Source organism: Caloenas nicobarica, chromosome 4, assembly GCF_036013445.1.
Source record: "Caloenas nicobarica isolate bCalNic1 chromosome 4, bCalNic1.hap1, whole genome shotgun sequence".
Classification (NCBI taxonomy): Eukaryota; Metazoa; Chordata; class Aves; order Columbiformes; family Columbidae; genus Caloenas; species Caloenas nicobarica.
In genome coordinates, this window is record NC_088248.1 from 45045550 (window position 1) to 45066218 (window position 20669).

The window sequence follows — 20669 nt, forward strand, 5'->3', positions numbered from 1 at the left end:
TTTCTACTGTACTTAATATATGATGGGCTGTGCCATCCATAATACATGCCCTCATCCAGATCAAGATCCCTACAAAAAGACCTTGTGTGATGTCCTGACAGGTCCAGCTTCTCTGATTAAAGGCCCTCAAGTAATCTCGTGTAACGAGTGAGAGAGAAGAGAAAAAAATCAGAGGTGAGGGACCAAATAAATGAATTAGGGTCTGTCATTTGCATTTGTAAGTTTGCTGAAGGCCTCAGAGGAGCAGTCCTGTATGAAGCTGAAGATCTCTGCCATGGTGGGAATTTCTCCACTGCTGGTCCTGCAGAAGAGTGTACTTTCTCTCTCTTAATTATTATAAAATCATTCAAATGAAGCAGCCCTTCCCTCCCCCTAATTTCATTTTAAGCATTACTTCCCATCTGTATTAGGCACAAATTAATTTCTAAAATTTAACCCTGTGATTTCTATATAGCATATACACTCACTGAATCTATTGAAGCAGTTTTCTTCTGCTGCAGTGCCTGTATTAATTTGCTACTTGAACTCCTTTGTGCCTTCTCACCTGTAACTAAATGAACATTTTGATCAAGATAGAAGCTAAGAAAGAGATTTATTGCGTAAAACAAGTGGTGAGATTTCTCAGTGAGGGCTCAGTGCTGTAAGGATAAATGTTCAACTTTGCACACGACTTTAATGGGACAAGCTCCTACTATGAGGCATGCTTAGGAGTTTGCAGGATAGGGTACAGCACATCCAGAGCTTATAAGACTGAGTTTCATTTTGTTTCCATTTTTTGCCTGTTTTCCTAAGAAAACTTGGCATCTCTGATCATGGCTTGCACAGGAAAAGTAATCTGTCTTTCTGTGTGTTAATCTCATCTTCTCCCGTCACCAGTAACTTTCAAAAGAAATGGCTAAGGAAAGCTTGCTGAAGAAAGCAATACCAAAAAGAGTTTCATATTTTACCAACACACTTTGCAAGTACCATGCAAACTTCATGGCACCTGTCCAGCAAGGCAGGGAGATCACAATGGCCCTTAAATTATAGTTATGGAAAAGACATACGGGAGGTTTTAGTGTTACTTGTCAAAACCACGTGCTTAACTCAGTTTTTAAAAATTTTGCTCTAAACAATGGTCTCAAACCACCTGTTTGAAGAGACTGGAGAATATTCCTGAAGGATGGTTTCCTTCGGTTGCAAGAGGAGCTCTGTGGCTCCCTGATTTGTATTCCTGCCCTTGCAGAGGGCATAGATAAAATTCCCTTCCACCCTGGTGAAGATGGGTCAGGACTTTCCAGCACCTAAACTCAAGTTAACCCCTAGGCACCACACCACAATAAAGGGCTTACTCTCTCTACCCTGAAGTCCCGGTAAGGTTTGCTAATGATGGGAGCATAAGCGCAGTTCATTAACTACTAATACCTGCCATTAGGGCAGCTGAGCAAGGCACTGCTCCAGGCAACAGACTGCCCTTGCCACTGGCTGTTTTCCCACATAAAGCTAGTGCCAGCCTCAGCCTAATGGGCTTTTTCAATTAGTTGGGGTGTGGAAAGGAAGACAGGCTGGATTTGCCAGCCTTTGAGCAGCATCAAGAGTCTGACGCTCTTGCAAAAGATGTAGATGACAATAAAACGCAGCTGAAGACTCTTCTACCCAGAGATGCTAACTCCTACTAAACGAATACACCTAAAATGAAGGCATTTCAGAGGCTTTCCTTCCTATGGGCTGGCCCAGCAGCACTGAAATGTGTTTGCTGAATTTTAAAGGACCAAATGAAGAGGATGAATGATGGGAAAAACTACTGAGAGAAAGCATAAGGAAAAATGCTGTTTTCTTTCTTCATTCTCTACCCTCCTTTCTTACTGTAAGTCCCAGAAGTATTTACACCCACCATTTATTATTAATGTTTATCAACTATCATTCCTTTTTCCTCTTCTCTGCCTTGCTGCAGACAGGGCACTTAGTTAAAAGGAAAAGAACCCAGGAAGAAATTCAAGAGGGGACGGTGTGTAAATGGACACCAGACACTGGTCCTCCCACGGCTCCACCACGATCTGTAGGATTTGGGCTCTGCAGAAGGCTGTAGCTCGTGTTTACTGCAGATATCATGGTGGCAGAGATGTGCCCTTTTCTTGGAATCGCCAGCTTTTACCTCTTACGAACTGCCCCACCAACACTCTTGTGTCCCTGCCCTTTTCTTCTTTTCCACTGAAGGCAGCAGTAAGCAGCCTTGAGGCTCAGGGTGAATCGGCTATTGGAAACGTTTTCAGTGGGCTCCAGCTACCCAAAAGAGCAGCTTGAAGGGCTGGGGCTTTTAGCAGGTCGTGCCTCACTTTTAGTGATGTTCACAATTACAAAGCTGCAACCTGTCCTGAGCAGCCTTATGCACCTTGCTTCATAGAAACCAGACAGGGAGCTTCAAGCATATCCTGACCCATCCTCAAATGATGCCCTATCAAAAAGCTTTCCATGGTAATTCTGAGTTCTACTAGAAGTCAGAGCTGGTGCCTGTATTCAGTTTTCCATTCCCCTCTTTATTCACTGAATTGAAAGTGCTGTAGAAGCTCCAGAAAGCCTCCTATGGCATGTATGACCTCCTCATGTCACATGTAGCTTTCTTAAAATATAAACTAAATAATTTCAGGATCAAATGTCTCACATGTTCAGAGACAGCTTTTCTCTAAGCCCTGTGCTGTAAATTACACTGTGATTTGTGAGCATCTGTGCAGCAGGACCCAGTGTGCAACTGGGAGCAACATCTCCAGCAGTGCTCTCGTCATTTTGGAGCCTTCATTTCGAGGACAAACAACACTCAGCATTTGAATATGAAACTCTTCAAATTCAAATTACTATGGCAGTGTGTACATGTACGCAGGCACGTCGCAAGAAGAGCCAGAGGCCACGAATGCATCGCAAAGAGCAAGTTTTATTTTAGTTACCTCTCTAGTGGGGGATCTCCGAAGTCACACCTAAGCTGCCATGCAGAGGTAACACAAGCGGGGACGCAGGCGCTGCAGCAGTTCAGCCCTGGTAAGAAGATCGCTGGGCCTGCTGAGCTCGCCTCTATTTCAAGGCTTCAGGCAGATGCAGCCTCCCGCTCTTTCTCACAACAAAACAGGAATCTCAGACATAGTGGTAAGGTGCCTAGAGTTTCTCACAGGCCTATGTTATCTAACACAGAGGTTCTACTCATCAAGCACACAAGGTCAGTAAAACAATTAGTGTGATGTGTGTCCTTTTTCTACAGACAGGTTCGAGTCACTTGAGCATGTTTACATTTAACTAACCTCCTCACCAAATCTTCTGCTACGTTCCCATACAGGCAGCTTGCAAGTAGCAAATTAGAAGTGCATCCTAGGATTGGATAACTTACGGAACCAGCAAGGTTTTGAAAGAGGAATCTTAGTTATAGTTAAGTAAGGCATTGGCTCCATACGTGGCTGTGCAATCTTCCCTGATTCTACAAGGTACATGGAATTATCCCTTGTTAACATCTGGATGACAGATGGTGGACCTGGAAAGCTGGGCATGGGGCATATGTTTTTCCTAGGAGCTGGATGAGAGATACATTCCCATCATTCCCAGCAGTTGGACTAGATGACCATTGCAGGTCCCTTCCAGCTGAACACCTTCTCCTCTCCTCTCCTCTTTCTCATATTTGCACAAAATGAATTCCTGCCCCAAAACCATTGTGCCTGAGATGTTCTAAAATGCAGAAGGCGACAAAGCATTGGTCTTGTAAACAAGTGCCTGGAACTGAATTTCTGAATTTCCAAATTCCCAGGAGCTCTGTCTAAATCCAAGCATTCGAAAGTCTCCTCTTGCAGTGAAGCAATACTCACAGACTGACCTTGAAGTTGTTTGAAACAGCAAAATAAAAACAGTAAGTCAGGATGTCTCTGCTGTGTTGTAACCTACAGGTGAAAAGAGGAGCACATCTTTCCCTCCAATCTTAATGTCAGGGCCTATTTTTGTAACAGTTATGTTTCTATGACAGTATTATAAACCAGTCTCAGCCTCCGTCTTCCTTGGAGCCAATCCTGAAAATCTCCCTACAGGGAATCTGGCAGTAAGCCCAAATACTTGAGAGAGGAATCCCCACGCCGCAGAAGGCCAGTGACTTACCGCAAAGACTCGAGAGCATCGCTGATGGCATCCGCAAAGTTCTTGTCTGTTGGGACGCTGAAGTACTCACGGCAATAACTTGGTCTGACTCCAAGGATTTCGACCTCGCAACCTACGAGTGAAAAATCTGGTAAGCTTTGCAGTTTCACCTTGATCACAGACCCCACACGGTGGGGTCCAAGTTCAGGTTTGTAAATTCCCTGTGACATTACTTACCTCACACCTTCCCTGCAGGAAACCTTGTGGCTGGGAAGGGAAAGGGGAGAGAGGTCCGTTTGACCAGTGCTTGTAGCAAACTGTACACTGGATCCCTTTATTTCCCTCTCTAAAAGGAAGGTCTCTGTGTGACCTTCCCACGATAAAACTCTTGATTCCCCCATGGCAGATGGTTTCCACCTAAATCACTAGCTTGTTTTCGTGCTAACTGCTGCAGCCACAACGCCTCATTTCCAGGCTTCCAACAAAATAGATTTAGATATTGTTCCCTGAAAGTTCAGCAAATACTTTCCAGTTAGACACACTGTATCTTACGTCGTAATATCCTCTATAAACTGTATTTTATTATGTGATACTGACACTCCACTATTAAATCTGTTTCCCAGGAGGTCTTATTAAAACAGCATAAACCAATTAACTCTCTTGCTAACTTGCAGCTGTCCTTGCAAAATACAGTCTGTTTTGTGGCCCAGAAATTTATGGCAACAAATCCTACAGGAGAACATGGCCCTGAACACACAAAAACATGTTTTTGTGGGGTTTTTTTGCCCTGTTGCTCTCCAGCCACTATGCTGAGAATAACATTAATATTTAAAAGAAGTGTGCTTTCAGAAACACTGGATTCATGCAAATTAGCTTTCGAGAGCCCCAGAGTCTTTCCATCACAGGCATTTTCGGATGTATTCCTGGGGCACAAGAAAAAGAAATATTTTGCAGAATGGCCTCTGTGTACAGCAATAGTCAGGTCAAAAAGGCAACTCTAAACAGTAGCCTGAATCTGCCTACATTTGGGTCCCTTTGCTTCTCATTTGGGATGAAAGAAATAGGCATTAAGGACTGTTGGAATTTGGCTCCTTGCTCGGCAGGGAGGAAGGTTGCATGGGAGGTGTAAGTACAGAGAGGGCACTAGAGCGAGCAGAGCTACTTTCAGAGATGATTGACAGAGGTTTGCTTACTGGGACGCTCAGTAAAGACAATTTGTCGGTGTCTTGCATCTCAGCCTGCAAGAACTCACACCACTGCGGTGCAATCCTGGGGCATGGGGAAAAACACGACTCTTGCAGGCTAAGCTGGCTACAAGACTTCTGATAGTGACTTCTCAGGAGTACCACAAAAGGTTAGAAAAACTTAAATGTTTGAGCTCAGGAAATTTAAAAAAAATCTTCACTGAGTTTCACAAAGCCGGTAAAGTCAGATGGAGTTTACCCTTTCCAAAAGTTGAAGAGCCCCAGCACACATGACAGATTCAGTCTTTTCACCCAGTGGTCCACAGTAGGTTTCCACATTCTTTGTGTGTTTTGAGGGACCTCATCTATCATAATCCATTATTTGTAAGAATTTATTATTTGCAATGATAAACAGAACATATAGTCAAGTAATTTTCTGTGAAAACATATTTAAATCATTTCAAACCTCTATCTAATATTTGTTTTAATAAGAATCGTTCAAGTATGTGATGGTGCTCACTTCTCGTTCTTCCCCTGTTGCCCCAAACTCATCTGACTTAATCCTTCCCATTCTGCACGGAGATACATTGGTGTTTCTCTCTCCACCATGCAAGTAATCTGCAACCTGGATGAAAAGCCTGCAGATTACTTGACAAGAACTGACTCCATACATATTTTACTGTGGGACACAGTAAAATTTCTATACGTCTGTATCCAGCACCTTCAAGAAATTACATTGTGTCCCAGCTCCTCCCTAACCAAATAATCAAAAAACCCCCAAGCATTTAATGAATGACCTGAAGCCATCTCCAGGAAGCAGGAGCCCTTGCCCCTGCCCTGAGGGTGTGCATCTTCAGGCTTTTATGTGATGTCCTGGCTGCCACCAGCAGCGAGACATGGGGTTTCAGCTCCCTCAGATGTAGAGGTGATGCAGTAATCCTCTGGAGGCTTTGCTGGTACTTCAGGACTGAACTGGAACTTCAGAGCAAATTTCTCCTCTGACACTTGCATCTGAGAAAAGTTTGGATCCGAATCCAGGCAAGAAGTTAACGATGCATTTGGAAACACTTAGTATTTTAGTTCGGGTGGATGATTGCTCATAGCCAATGACTAATATGGTGGTTTAGCCTCTTTTTTCCTCTTCAGATACTAACATCAGATTATAATTTTCGCAGATAATGTTCCTCAGAATTACTCACAAGATAATTTTAACTGGAAGCATTAACCTCTTGGGGATCTGGTATATTTTAGTTGCTCAGATATCTTTGCTATTTCTAGATTGTCAAGTGATGAGCATGACATAAAAGACTACAAAGGCAGCAACAATTAGAAATCATTTTGGCCACTAAATATGGGTCTTCAAGTATGCAGTTCAGTGGCAATAACAGTGAAAATTCAGGCTGCTTAGATACCAAGAGCTTCGTGGGGGGTTTTTGTTTTGGTTTGGTTTTTCAGCCTCTGTGATGAACGGAACTTAAAATTGCATTTTTGACAGTAAGGCTTGTTAGAATTCCAAAATACTGGCCATGAAGACCCTTTCATATTTAAATTTCATTTTGATAGAGGCCAGGATGGATCATAAGTTTTCTCATTTAAATATTATGGGAAAAGAAATTTTAAAAGATTCAGAGAATGTTAAGTTTTTATTGGTTAAACTACAAATAGATGAGCCATATTTACTAAGTTGTAATGTTAGATACCTGAACCACTGGAGCAGGAATAAGGACTTCTTTCACAGTGATATATAGGTTCCTCTTTATCTATCTGACATGGAGACTTGAACCCCTGCCAGCTTTAAATTTCATTTCTAAACATTGATTTAACAGTCGGATACTTCCTGTCATAACACAAGCTTTTGAAAACTTTCCAGACTAGCTCCACAGTCTGGTAAATGTTGTGTTTAAATGGCAAAAAGTTGGGTTTAGAGTCTTTTTTCGCCCCCTTTCTCTCATTTCAGTGTTTAGAAAAGATGTCACTGCTCCTCAGCTGAAGCTGTTTCATAGGCTGCCAGAAAATGAAGAAATTTGGGGTGACATCAGCCACCAGGCTGACTGTGAGGAGCACTACAAAGCTTTGGCTTTGGTGGTACCACTGGGATGCTCTTGCCCTCCTCTGGGGCTTCTCCATCCACTGGAGCAGCAGTGCTTCAGACAGGCAACCTGGGCATGAGGCTGTGCAGTTTACCCCATGTACAGCATCAGCTCCTGCGTTTTACTTAGCAATCAAACAGTCGGAGGATTTCATGACTTTTTTCCCCAGGAATGCCTCAGAGAGCAGAAACTGCCTAATAAACACCAAGAGGAAAGAAGAAAAATGTCCCTACAAGCCAAGCACTTATGTTTTGGCAGAGGTGGTGGTTGGGACCCCCGGCACGGTGGTATTTTGGCTCTTCCACTTCTAGAGGCAGGAGAGCTCAGATGAATTCTGACCATGAGTTGTCTTTGCCGTGTTTATGTCGGGCTCACAGACAGAGCTGTGATGGATGGGTGTTCACATCCAAGAGCCCTCCTGCCCTGTGTCCCTGTTTGCTGGGGTCTGGATTTTCTTCCTTTAAGCACCAAATACACATGAGAAAGGAACATAGGGAAGAAGACGAAGCAGCAGATTTTGGCTTCAGACTTTGCAAAGTTTGAAACGGGCTTTGAGGAGGAAATGGCAGTGGTGCAAGTTAACTCTGGGAATTAGCTCACTGGTATTCATGATGTGTTTCTGCTACATTTGATCAGTCTTGCTTGTCTTCACCACTGGCTGTAGAGAAAATAGCATCTTCCAGAATAAAGTGGCAATGTGTTGCTGTTCCTATTAAGAGTTTCCCAAACTTTTCCTGTTCGGATCTTTATCAGATTTGCAAGAGTCATTGCTAAGCAGCAGTATATCCTCAGGCTGGAAAGTTTAAACACTAATAGCAAATCATATGCAGTGCAAATGTCTGTGGGACCTCTAGCCACGTTGGTTATTAATTTCTTTAATTTTGCTTGGCATCACTCCCCAGTCAAATGCCTTGTTAAGAATTAAAGCTTTAAAATAATAGATCTAGACTTTTTAGAAAGCGTTACGTCGTTACTATGGAACTAGAAAACAGTTCAAAAAATCATGTAGGGAAAATGTAATTAACACTATTGCATTTGGGGTGACTTCTGTTTACTCCAGTTACACCTGGAGTCCTACACAACTGCCTTGTGTTTTAGGTCAATAGTTCTGTTTCACCCTGCTTCCTGACCCTGTATGACCAATGTGTCCTTTGAGACCATGACCACCCTTAAAATAACCATGTGCTTAAGTGTTTTGTCTTGGTTCGCTCTTTCTTCCTTTTCCTGAAAGCTGTGGCCTCCTTTTCTGGGATGCCATTAGCTACATGGCATGGAAAGGCTGTGACCAGGCACATGTGCGTTGGGATGCAGAAGACAAGCTGGTATTGGCTGCATCCAGCACAGCTCTTCTAAGGTGTGGTCCTCTGGCCTCCAGTCCCACACACAAGGTTATTTGCATCCTGCTTAGTTAGCAGAGTTAAAAGCTGAAGAAGCTGAGAAGCTGGGTGCCTTGCAAAGGATTTGGTCTGGCTGCGTAGCTGGAACATTTATTTCCATGTGGGTCCCTAAATGGACAGCCTAAGGGTGTACTCCTATTTCTTGAAAAACTCTCGTTATTATACCTCCCTAGTGATTTCAGTGGTCCAATACCCAACAAATGAGGAATAGAAAGGCCAAGTCCCTCTAAATGAGAAGCTCAGACTCAGAACTGGGACCTCAGCTGAGTTAATGATGATGGAGGGCAGAGTGCTCACTCCAGCTCACCAAAGGATGCTTTGCTTCCAGCTGGATTTTGCTGTCCCTACAGGGTAGATCATCTTCAGCTCTCAGCTACTAATTTCCAGGTTAAAACCAAACAAGCTTTGGGGGAGCGTGGCTACTGTTTAACTTTGATCAGTGACGTGGTCTACAGAGTTGCCCCATGAACCATTCATGGAGCAAGCATCCAGCACAGTGGAAGCTACAGGTGGGCAAGAGTAACGAGCATCTGGTGGAGGAGGGGATGCTCTGCAAGTCAGTGCCCCCTGAAGGTAACATTTGGTGGAAAGTTGCCTCCGGTGACACTTCTGTCTATTACTTTCTAAGCATAAGCAAATTGTCATGGCCTAGAGAAAGATAATTCATTTCTACGCATGGCTAGTAAAGCACTCATAGTTCTTCCCTTTATTTCACTGTATTAAAAATCCATCCTACAGAATATGGAGTGCTTAGATATAAAGACACACCATTAAGATGGTAGCAATTCTTGACATACTAACCTGGCCAGTAGTACATGAAAACGTTCTTTTTTTCTTTCGTCATTGTGACCCACAAAGGCTCCGATCCGTTCCACCAGAGAGGCAGCAGGCTTTCTTTATTCACACCAATATCAAAAGATAAATTTGTCTTTTGGTCCCACATGTAGTTTCCAGTCATCTGATGGACCTCGCAGTGGCGACCTTCAGGGGTAGAGAAAAAAAAAAAGCACAATCAGATTGGTGTTCTCCAGCAGAAGGATGCCACCAGCACCACTGCTGCTACCACTGCATCACCCAGCAAATCAGCCATCAAGCTCAGATTTGAACTCGGGGACCTCTTACCTTGCAACTGCTCATACGATCTTGACTCTGTCACCTTTTATTGAGGTCCACCAGGTAAGCAGCTTATATCCCCCAGTTCACCACTTAAAAGTCAGCTGCTGAAGCTTAGGTCATCCACCCATGTTGCTGTCACAGTCAATGGAGAAGAGGAGGCACCTCTAGAAAGCAATTCATGCCATCCTAAGACAGGCATCTAAGGTATCTGGGAGGAGTTATCCTCTGGAGGTGCATATTGCTCTCTATTAATTGTACAGAAAGATCACACCAGTAGCTTATCTCCAGACAGTCAACTCGTAGACAGCTGAGGCCAGAAGAAACAAATCCCACACCCCGTGGCCTGCTCAGCGTGCCGTACCCAGTCCGCACACACAGACCACGGCAGTGGCAGCCCGTGCGGGTGCCACATGTTTGGCTGATGCCTGGCTCCTACGCACGCAACATCTGCCAAACCTGAGGCTATTTTAAGGTACCCGCCAGCACACAGACCTAGAAGGCTGCAGGAAGCTGCCTGTGAATGATGAGGGATAAGAGCATAATCTGGAAACACAGAACAAAGTTTGGGACACTTGGATTTTCCCTCTCCTTTATCAATAGGGCACATTGGTTTTCTGTAAACAAGCAAAAACTAGGCTAAAACCTTTACATACCACTTGTATTTTCTGTTACCATTAGCTCTTTTTTTTTTTTTAATTAATGAACAAGCTTTGCTCTTGGTTGTGAGGACAGCAATCAATCATTTCATCAGACATTTTTCACCCTCTTATTGCACCTTGGGGTCCTTGAACAACTTTATATTACAAGAAAGTAATATATAATAGCTGACAGATGTTTTCCACTTCCTATAACTGTCAGAAGTTACTGTATTTTAAGAGTTAATTAACAAAAATGGGAAAAGAAATGTTGAAGATTAAGTTGTACTGGAAGTTCACAATTTCCACATCTTAAAAAGCAATGACTGATGCATGTGTGAGACACTTTCATCATTAGCTGGTGAGTCACAACATTGCAAGGATTCAGATAACAGGCTTAGATTATTGCGAGACTGAGCAGAACTGAAATAACTTTGGTATCCTTGTTTTGAAAAGGTGTCATTTTGAGCAGAGGACTCTGTATACTTCAAGCACATGTGACCTTGAAATGGATTTTGAACTCTCTTTCCCTACTACAAAGTATTTAAATTATGAAAAACATTTCCTCCTCCTCAGTGGAGAAAAGCAGTGTCAATTTGTGGCAATCACCAGTTACCATATTAAACCAAACAGGTTTAATACAGGAGAACTGCTGGATTGGATGGACAGTAATCTGTCCTCTTTAGAATGTCACGTGCTTTCTTTGCTGTAAGTCTTAAAAGAGCTGGTAAGAATCCTCAATGCTGAAGCTGTTAGGTTACATATTGTACGATGTATAGTATAGTCTTCATATAGAAACAATGAGCTCCAGCTGCTGCTGATGTGAGGTCCCTATAGGATTTAAGGTCTGCTATCAGTTTGCCCACCTCTGTAAGGAACAGAATGGAGATTGTTCTTTGTACCATTGTTGGGAAGTTTAGTTAACTGTGTGCACTGAAACAGATGACAATATTCTTCTCATCTCCACATCAGACAAGTTCATTCTTCTATGGACTCCATCACCCTCTTTTTTTTTATGTTGGAAAAGAGGCCTAGAAGACTGTAAGGCATCAATTTTCATTGCAGATATCCCTGGTTCACAGGACCAGATGGGAAGATCGGATGAGCAAACAGACCGAAAGACATGACCATTTAATGCTACCTGGAGCCATTCACGTCTGCTTGCCTGAAGCCTGTGTCCCAGAAAGACCCCGGACCTCCTTAGAAGACATCAATAACCAACTACTCAATCTCTTCCTTGGGTTGCTCATCCCAATATCTATTATCAGTAAATACTGTTCAAAAAGTATGCCTTGTCTCTATTTTTATTTTTGACCTTTGTTAATCTTCAACCATGGCTATTCTGTGCCTTGCTCACTAGATTAAAAAACCCTGCAATAGCTGGCATTTCTGCCCCCTAAAAGACACTCATACACAGAATTAAGGTCACTTCCCAAATTTCTTTTCAGTCACCTGTAGAATGCCAGTTTTTTACATTCCCTGTTGTAACTTATTTTCTCCATCATGAGAAAATGACCTTTGGTGTCAGACAGTTACCATAACACACTGAACTTTTATTGCTTCCATTCTGCAGCTTTCCTCTGTAATCAAACTTTATCTTAACAGTTTCAAAAGTAGAAACGGCAAAAAGCAATTTCAGCATACAGATGTCATTGTTTAAACTCACTGCAATTGTGGTAAAAAGCACCCCTTCCTCAAGCAGTAGAGGAAAACAAAGAGGGTATAGTTCCCAGGAATATGATAACTGCTGTATCCTTCTGGAAGAGAGCCAGCAAAAGCATTTGCAAGTCTGCGTGCTACAGCTTACTTGTACACTACATTTCTTACAGCATTGGCTTTGTCTAAAGCACATTCCTGTGTCTCCAGGCACTTTTGTCAGCATTCAAATGAATCTATGCAAAACAAAGACAAAATAAAAATTAAAAAAATATCAACCAACCGAGCAGCCAAAACCCACAAAACACACCACAACAAGACATGCAGCCACTTGGCCACCCACAACAACAGCACAGTAGCGCTGAGTGCTGTGGACCCTACATTGACCATATGTGAGATCTGGAAACCAGAATGTGTACTCCTGTAGCGTTTGCTACCGGAATGACCTCTTCCTTTGGAGGCCTTTCACTGATTGCAGGGACAGTGTGCAGGATCACCAGTAGGCATGATATATCATACTGGGACCGCGTGTGTCTAAATCTACAGGAGAAAATGCTCTTGTGAGACACTCAATGATCTTTTTATAAGAGAGGCAGCGTGTGGCAGCTGTGCAATGCCACATCTGGTGCATTGGGCAACAAAACAGAGGTAAATCATCTCTGCACTGAGCAAATCAGATTTATCAGAGAACCCGCAGTGTCTATACTAGCCAATGCAGCAAAGATACCATAATCTGTACCCATGTGGTATCCACCTGATGATGAACGTAAGTACACATATTTACCTGCACATCGTATGTAACGTTATATGCGTGCCTTTGCTGTGACAGTGAGGCCATTCACACCATGATGTCCCCACTCCCCAGGAAGGGCCATGAGGGCATGATGCAAGCACAGGCTGCCATGGGACTGTATAAGCTGGAAAAACCCCCTGGAGACCTGCTGGATGACTTGCTCTGGGAAATGCTCTGCGCTTGCTGGGAGAATGAAGAGAGCAGGACTTTAAAGTCCCCAGCACTATGTTTTTGTTCTGGAGCAGGTGCGTGGTGTTGCAGTTCCCAAGGACTGAGCCCAGCCTGCTGTGAGAAGAACATCCTGATGGGGGTCAGCTCTGCCCATTTCAATATATGCCTTGCTCTGCTCTTCCCCTGCTGGGTGTCATCTGCCCTGCTTTGACGAGAAAGACCTCAGGGAAAAAACAAACCCTGTGTGTTAAAACTTAAGCGGCCTGGAGAAGACCAGGGCTCATGAGAAGTCAGGGAGGGGAGCTCTGGTCTGGGCAAAGCAGCCCTGTCATCTGCACCCTCCAGGCAAAAATGGTACCTGCAAGACGTGCACAGGCAACGTATGTTCCCAGAAGAGCTTGCTGGCAAAGTCTTTGCAATTTTTTATGACCTCCAACACCAGACAGACCCAAGGCAGAAACACCTTAGCCTCCGTTAGGCAAGACTTTGCACTCCAAGTAGGATCACATCAAAAGACACAGAAAAATCTCTGCTATGCACAGCAATTTTTTTTTCCTGAAGGGGATTCACTTAATAAGAATGTGAAACTCTTAAATCAATGCTTTCCTAATGGAGCCAGGGCTGGGTTGCATGAAAATTGCTTGCAAAGCATCCAGCTTAGGAGTTGCAGATGCTTGCTTGTGCAGGAAGGCAAGTCCTGTGTCTCTGGGGAGCAGATGCTCTGAGCTGCCAGCCAGTCTCCTGAACTGAGTGGCAGCAGTGGGCTGAGGGACCAGGCTGGGACCCCTGATGACCCACAGATGGCTACAGCTCGAGGGCAGCACAGCTCCAAGCAAAAATGATGGGCCAAGCTGCTGCCTGCACCCTTAGAGAGGGTACAAGCCTTTGGCAGTTTTATGTTCACCAGCTGTGACGACAGCTCTGAGCAAAGAAATACCTTGATAGGTGAGCATCCACTTACTGCTGCTAATAGCTGGTAGCAGGTATACAAGTGGTGAGCTGTGAGGCTGTGGCTATTAAGAAGGAAAAAAACGTGCTTCAGTTTGTAGCATATGAACTTATGTTATAGAAAATTTTCTGTTCTCCATTTTGAAAGTGTTTCCATTTTTTCAAACTGGTAAAAAGCAAACAGATTTTTTTTTTTTTTTTAACAACATTTTATGTATGTGTGAAAGAGGAAGATCTTGGCACTTGGCATTCCAGCCTTTCTGCAGGTGCTGACAAAGTGAGATAAAGAATGTGAAAAAGAAAACTCCTCCTGGTTCCCACTCTCTTCTCCAGCCTGTCCTTGCTAGGATAGTATGCCTTCCCTGCCAGTTAGTAGGATTACCACAGACCTCTTCATGCTCTTTTTCTTCCCCACATGCAATTTTAGAAATGGAAAGCTACTTAGTCCAAGAAAAAGAAGAGACTATTGATTTTAAAAGTGTATGTCACAACCATTTTTTTTTAAAATCTTTGCTGCTGCTGACATCTATGATGGTTAAAAGAGGAGCAAAAATAAAAAACCCAATTGCCTTGTTGCTTATCATGTTTTTTGTGTCCTTCTGTTTTTTTTTTCTTAGCTTGGAAAACTAAGACAGTTTCAGTTCATTTGTAGTGATAATCAATTGCCCTGCTGTACTCCTACCCCTCCATTTTTTATGCCTCAGACAATATGCAGGTAAAGTTGATGTTAGTTAAAAACTTGCTTAACTGATAAACAGAAGTTGTCAGCATCCCATCCTGGACCAGGCAGGAGTCTGGATACTGTTAATTGGGCAGCAGAAATGAGGCATCTGCTAGAACCATCACCAGACAGGGCTTCCTTCAGGTACTGTGTGGATGGAGAGTGGAGATGCTGTGCTGTAAGCCAGGACGCCCCTCTGCCAAGTATTTAAGATCGGGTCCTGTCCAAAGGGGGACACAGAGGCCTCTCGCTGGCTCCTCTCCCACTCACCCACCTCTGCGATCAGGGACTCCCTCTGCTTCCCGTGGAGGCCAAGACAAATACGGCTCTTGGACATGGGGCTGTACAGCTGCCTGGGTGCTGGCGTGTCCTCGTGGAGGACCTGCCAGAAAAGACCTCATTTGTCGTTAGGATCTTGGAAGACAAATTCTCCCTGATTTTCCAACTCAGATGTGATACCATCCACCTGTGTTTATGCTGGCTGGGGCTGGAAATGTGAGGGGCCCCTGCACACCTTGAGCTCAGGGGTCAGGGGAGCAGGAGGTCCCCCAGCAGCCCCCCAACACCTGTGGGTTGGCAGCAAGGGAGATTCAAACTCCTCAGCACGAGCAGCTTTTTTTTCCAAAGAGATATGGCACGAAGAGCTCTGAAGCAATAACTCGTGCTCGCAGTGCTTGCAGGGAGACCTCAGACTTTCCATTTAGCTTGGCGTGAGAGCTCCCTGCAGAGCCAGGCCGAGGCAAAGAACAGGAAACATTAAAAGCTCCCCACAGGATAAAAACCCGAGGTGGCTTGTGGTCTTAATTCCTCTCTTTGCAAAACAAAGAGCACACGGTGTGATTAAGTGAGCCTTTTGGGATACATGTATTTGGACTCCTTCTTCTACCCCTCGCCAAGCCCATGTCAAGCCTTGCAAAGCTCTCTCAAACACACGTCAGCAGCAACAGCTCACTCTACCTAGTTCATCATGTCATGCTACACCTTTCAGGTCAACAACTACAACATCCTACCTGGAGCACGGAGAGCCAGGACACCAGGTAGGTTTTCAGCCTGGTAGCTCAAAAAACAACCCAACCACCCAAGAACCAGTCTTTATGCCACTGCGGAAGCCAAAACCGAGAAATATAACATGAATTACATTGTTAGAGAAAATTGCTTCTCAAAGAGTGTGATTTTAAGCCAGTACATCCCTGGGCTACCTTGCACACCACCAGATTTTTGTAACAAAACAACTTCTTCAGTTGCACGTCAGTGAGATCCTTTGTTCCAGCAGTGACTTGGCTGTTGTTTGGCACTCCTCAAGCAAATAGCAGGTCACGATGCTATGCCATGGCGTGCGGGAAGATTGAAGCTTCTCCCTAAGCTCTGAATCACTGGGTGACTTTATATGAAGAAGGGAAACCATTAGCATTCATCTCGTTTCTATGCTCTGGTTTTACTTCTCATAATGGCTGTAGATGTTGAGGTAGGGAAAAGACCTCTAGGCAGGCCCCAGGCTTTGGGCTAGGGTTTTCTGTGTCATCCGAGGAAGCTCCAGCAAATATCTTCTCAGAGGTTAACAGCAGCGGCAGATTTAAGTAGGAGGGGGACCCATGGAGAGCTCTGCCATTGCCCTGCAGCGCTGTGTGACCACAGGTGAGTCACCTCCTCTCTGCTTCCCTTCCAAAATTGATCCATTTTGTTTACCTAAGTTGGGCCCTATTCCTCCCACTGTGTCTGTGCTTTGCCCGGCACCTGGTCTCAGCAAAACAGGGTATGCTTCACATTAGCACACATTAGTCGGTTGTTTTTAGATAGAGTCATCAATTATGGTTGCATCTATTTGGTTATAGCTTTGAAAATCTCAGTAAGCTTGCTGTTTCTCATGAATATTAAATTCAGCGAGTCTGCCCTCTTGAAATCATCAGTAAAGTAAAATATAATGACTAGAGTATCCTGCAGATAATCGGGCAGCTGTGCTGCATGCTATTGCTTGCTGGTTGCCCATTGCAGGGGAAAGCTGCCTTCTGGCGGGGCTGGTAAGTGCAGTTTGGCATCTGCACCGAGACGTGGTGGGGCAGATGCTGCTGACCTCCATAACCTCCATCTGCAGGTCTGGACAGGAGGAGGAGGCGAGTTCATGTTTGAGGGGACTGACCTGTCTCAACAGTGATGGTGTCTGAGGAACAGAGTTCACTGTCCTCCTCCGACTTATCTCTGTAACAACTACAACTCTCTGGAGTTATGCAGGTTGCGTGGATGTGGGGTAAAGTGCAGTAGAGAGAAAGAAGCAGCCTTGCTCACGGGAATGGATAGAGGCAAGAGAGAAATACATCCCGACTACAGTTCTTTCATGCACACACTGTCCTGGCAGCCATGTACCCTCCTGGATGGAGGTGGGGCCTTGTGAATGAGCCGAGAAAGAAGGGACAGGAGTGTTTATCTGGAAAAGCCGTGGGATATAATGAACAAGCCAGGGGTGGAAATGTATAGGTGGGGGCCAAAATTTCTTAACCTGATTTAGCTGAAAAAAGCCAATATCCTATGAAACGGCGTTCACACATGCTAAAAGATGGCAATTTGGAGGTTAAACCATGAGTTTCTTAACAGCGCATGAAGCAGCAGTGTAGGACCAGACATGAAGATTAGCTTGTCCTTGTAATTCCTGATTTTCCATAAGAAACTGTGGCAACATTTAAGTCCTGCACATCCCAGTTGCAAACAGAAGCAAAACCAGTAAACGGTCTTGTCCCTCCCCATAGAGGAGATGCATAACTGGTGAGATGTCATGTAAGCTTTCCTGTGCCCATGGAGCGGTGATGGTGAGGTGGTAACTTGCCAGCCCTAAGCAGGTCACTACAGCATGATGCTCATGTCACCTTGCCATGCTGCATTTTCTCCAAAATCTGACCCAGCTTTTCTAATTGAACGTGTACAGACCAAACACAGGTAACGGTATGTCTGCCACGTGCCCCACAGTCCTAACTTCACCATCACCTAAAACATGACATCTCCTTCTGTGGAGACTGCACCATGGTATTGGGGGTGAGAACCATGAAGCCATGGGATTTACCCTGCTGTCATGCCAGGACACAGCCATGGGGTTCACTAACACCCCCAGTGCTCAAGTACAGTCTTGGATCCTCTTTTAGGCATATTCTTCGCTTCATCCCTGGTTGGCTCCTGACCTATTTATCACTGCTGTGACTCGTGTTATGAAGGTGAATTGTTATTTGCAATTAAGTTGTATTTGCATTGAGATCCTCGTCATGAAGACCAGGATATTTTCAAGAAGAGTTGAGTTTGGTCTCATAGATCATCTCTTTGGTTCAAGCTGGGATGTAGCAACTCTGGTACCCTAAAAATGTGATAAGTCTAGTAGCGGTGTTTCATAATCCAAAACAAAACTTCTTTGAGAGTACAAAATTGGATGTTTTCAAAACTCTTCAGAAGGCTGATGATAGACTTCACTCTACACTCTACATACGTAATAGGAGTGGTGATTAAATGTGGTAATGAGAGAAAGCACTTGCTTTCCCTGTTCTAACAACTTCACCTGAAGGCTTTTTCATATGAATTGTTAAGCCAGTTTGCCTACATACACTTGAAGAACAAGGTCCGCAGTGGAGTGACATCTCTATTTCCAGTTGTGACATTTGCTCCACCTTCATCCATTTGCATCAGGTCATGAAAAAACCTGTGATGGTTTTGTACTCTACAATTCTATGATCTGTGAGCAAAAGAAAGGTGTCCCTCTCCCAAGGTAGGGAGGAAGGGGTTAAGTGGTTTCAAAACAAGCTGGGCACAACTGATGTCAGATTTTTGTCTTACAATGGCATCTATTTGCTTTCCCAGCAAGCAGTATATGGACTGCTGGGCATTGTATTGTTACAAGTATAGCAGAAGATACCACATGTCTTGGAGAGGACAGATTATTTTCTCACTCCTTGCTAGCTGGGAGGTCCTGTTTGTTAAATAACTCTGGAGAAAAAACAAACAAAACCCCCACACAACAAAACCCAGAACAAAACCAACCAGAAACTCCAGAAAAACTTTTCTGGTTTTGTCTGTGTTGTTTGTTCGGGTTTTTTTAAGCTTAAGTGTTGTTTCCAGGGTGTCTTTCTCTGATGTGAAGGGCTCAGCTGTACTCTGTGCACCGTCCTAGTGTCACTGTAATCATGTTTTGCTCTGTTTAGATTAAAAGGAAATCAGCATCATGAAAATTATGACTGTCCTCATAAAGTGTAAGGAAAGTGTAAGGGAGGAAAAGCAAAAATCCTTAATGTCTATTTGGCTATTTCAGATTATTTTACATATATAAGGACTTGGGGCAACATTAACATGGGGATCTGTAAAAGCAGAAAGTCTGTTCAGCTTAAACCCAAATTTAACACTGAACTCAGATGTGCTGGTTGAGAATAAGTTACTCTCTTAGCTACCCTCAGTTTACACACATTTTTACTAACTAGAAAGTCTGTGAGCAGGCTTTGTATTCATTTTCCATGCATTTCCCACTCATTTTTATGTTCTGTATGCAGCAGCCTCCCATCAGTTCTCCCACCGGAGAACCCGGGACAGCTGTGCTGCTGCAGGGGCAGCAGGTAGGGACCCAACAGCACTGCCCAAAAGCAAAGGAGAACTTCAAAAATCGGCTCCAAGCAGTGTTTCCAAGTTCAGAGCAGTTTTCAGACAAGCAATACTGAGTTGTAATGCCTCAGTGCTTTTAAACTACCAGCAAAAAGCACAACGTGTGGGGTTTGTGGGGGTTTTTTTTGTTTGTTTGGGGTTTTTTTACACTGTCTTGGGAGGAAAAAGTCACGGGGACCTGGCAGCTCCAAGGAGCATCACAGCAAACGCAAGGTACTCACCCGTCATCAGCGTGTAGTAATTTGGGTAGGAAAGGCTGGGGAAGTCTGGGGTCATGTAATCCACCTTCACCCCCATGTTAACAATGTCCCGAAAGCCCGGCAGACCCTCCAGCTCGCTGTCATCGATGTAGTCGAAGCGAAAGCCATCGAGCAGGAACACCAGGAGCTTGCGGTGGGCCGAGGGGGCGGCGGGGGGCGGCAGGAGGGAGGCGAGGGCAGCGGCCAGGAGGGTGGTCAGGAGGCTGCGACTCCCCATAGCCAGGCAGGAGCGAGGGATCTGCAGCAGCTTCGGGGCCGGACCTGGCACTGCTGTGTCCCCCCTCCCGCTTCCACCGCCCGCCTTAAAGCTACAGCGCGGCCCCGCGGGTGTGGGAGGTCACAGGTTAATTGTGAGCAGATGATTAACTTCGAGTGAAGAGCTCGGTACTTCCCAGCTACAGGGGAAAAAAACCAAACCAAACCAACAAAACAAACAAAAAGACTTCGCAGCGACGGGGAAAACGCGGAGCCTGTCAGGACCCTCCCCGGTGGAGGGGCCGCAGGGACCGGCCGCGATCGCGCCGCCGCCCGCAGCCAGGGGAGCCCGCCCGCTCCCACCGGGCTGGCACGGAGAGAGGCCGCTTTCTTTAAAACAGAGCGCTACATCTCCAATCACACAAACGTGCACTTTCTTCTTATCTTCCTGGCAGCGGCTTGTGATAGAAACGTTGATTGAGATTAAGGCAAAGTATGTTCCCCAGCTCGGGAGGTGGGGTACAGGAGTGGTTCGATGGCGCAGCTGTACCTGTGAGTTCACCTCTGCCTGGACTCAGGTCCCCAGAAGGGACCCTGTCGTCTCCACTCTGTGCTGCTCTGGGACTAACCCAGCTCCTGATGCACTAGATGAACAATCTAGTTTTCAGCATTAGAGAGGACAAATGATACATTTATTTTCTGGCTGTTGATATTATTGTCATTATTAGTAGGAGATGGCTGATGCTACATTTCATACTAAAAATGAAAAATTGTTCACATTTTAGTCACAA

The 20669-nt window shown here is 44.7% G+C and overlaps 1 protein-coding gene across 1 annotated transcript in view; it reads right to left on the minus strand.

The window, feature by feature from the left end:
• ENPP6 (ectonucleotide pyrophosphatase/phosphodiesterase 6) overlaps positions 1 to 19900 on the minus strand; it is a 31596-nt gene extending 11696 nt beyond the window's left edge. Inside the window, exons 1-3 of the mRNA XM_065634058.1 lie at positions 19645 to 19900; positions 9559 to 9738; positions 4108 to 4219 (exon numbers count right to left, since the gene is read on the minus strand). Coding sequence (XP_065490130.1) covers positions 4108 to 4219; positions 9559 to 9738; positions 19645 to 19900 — 548 coding nt within the window. The remainder of the gene's footprint in view (positions 1 to 4107; positions 4220 to 9558; positions 9739 to 19644) is intronic.
• Between the last annotated feature and the right edge of the window lie 769 nt (positions 19901 to 20669).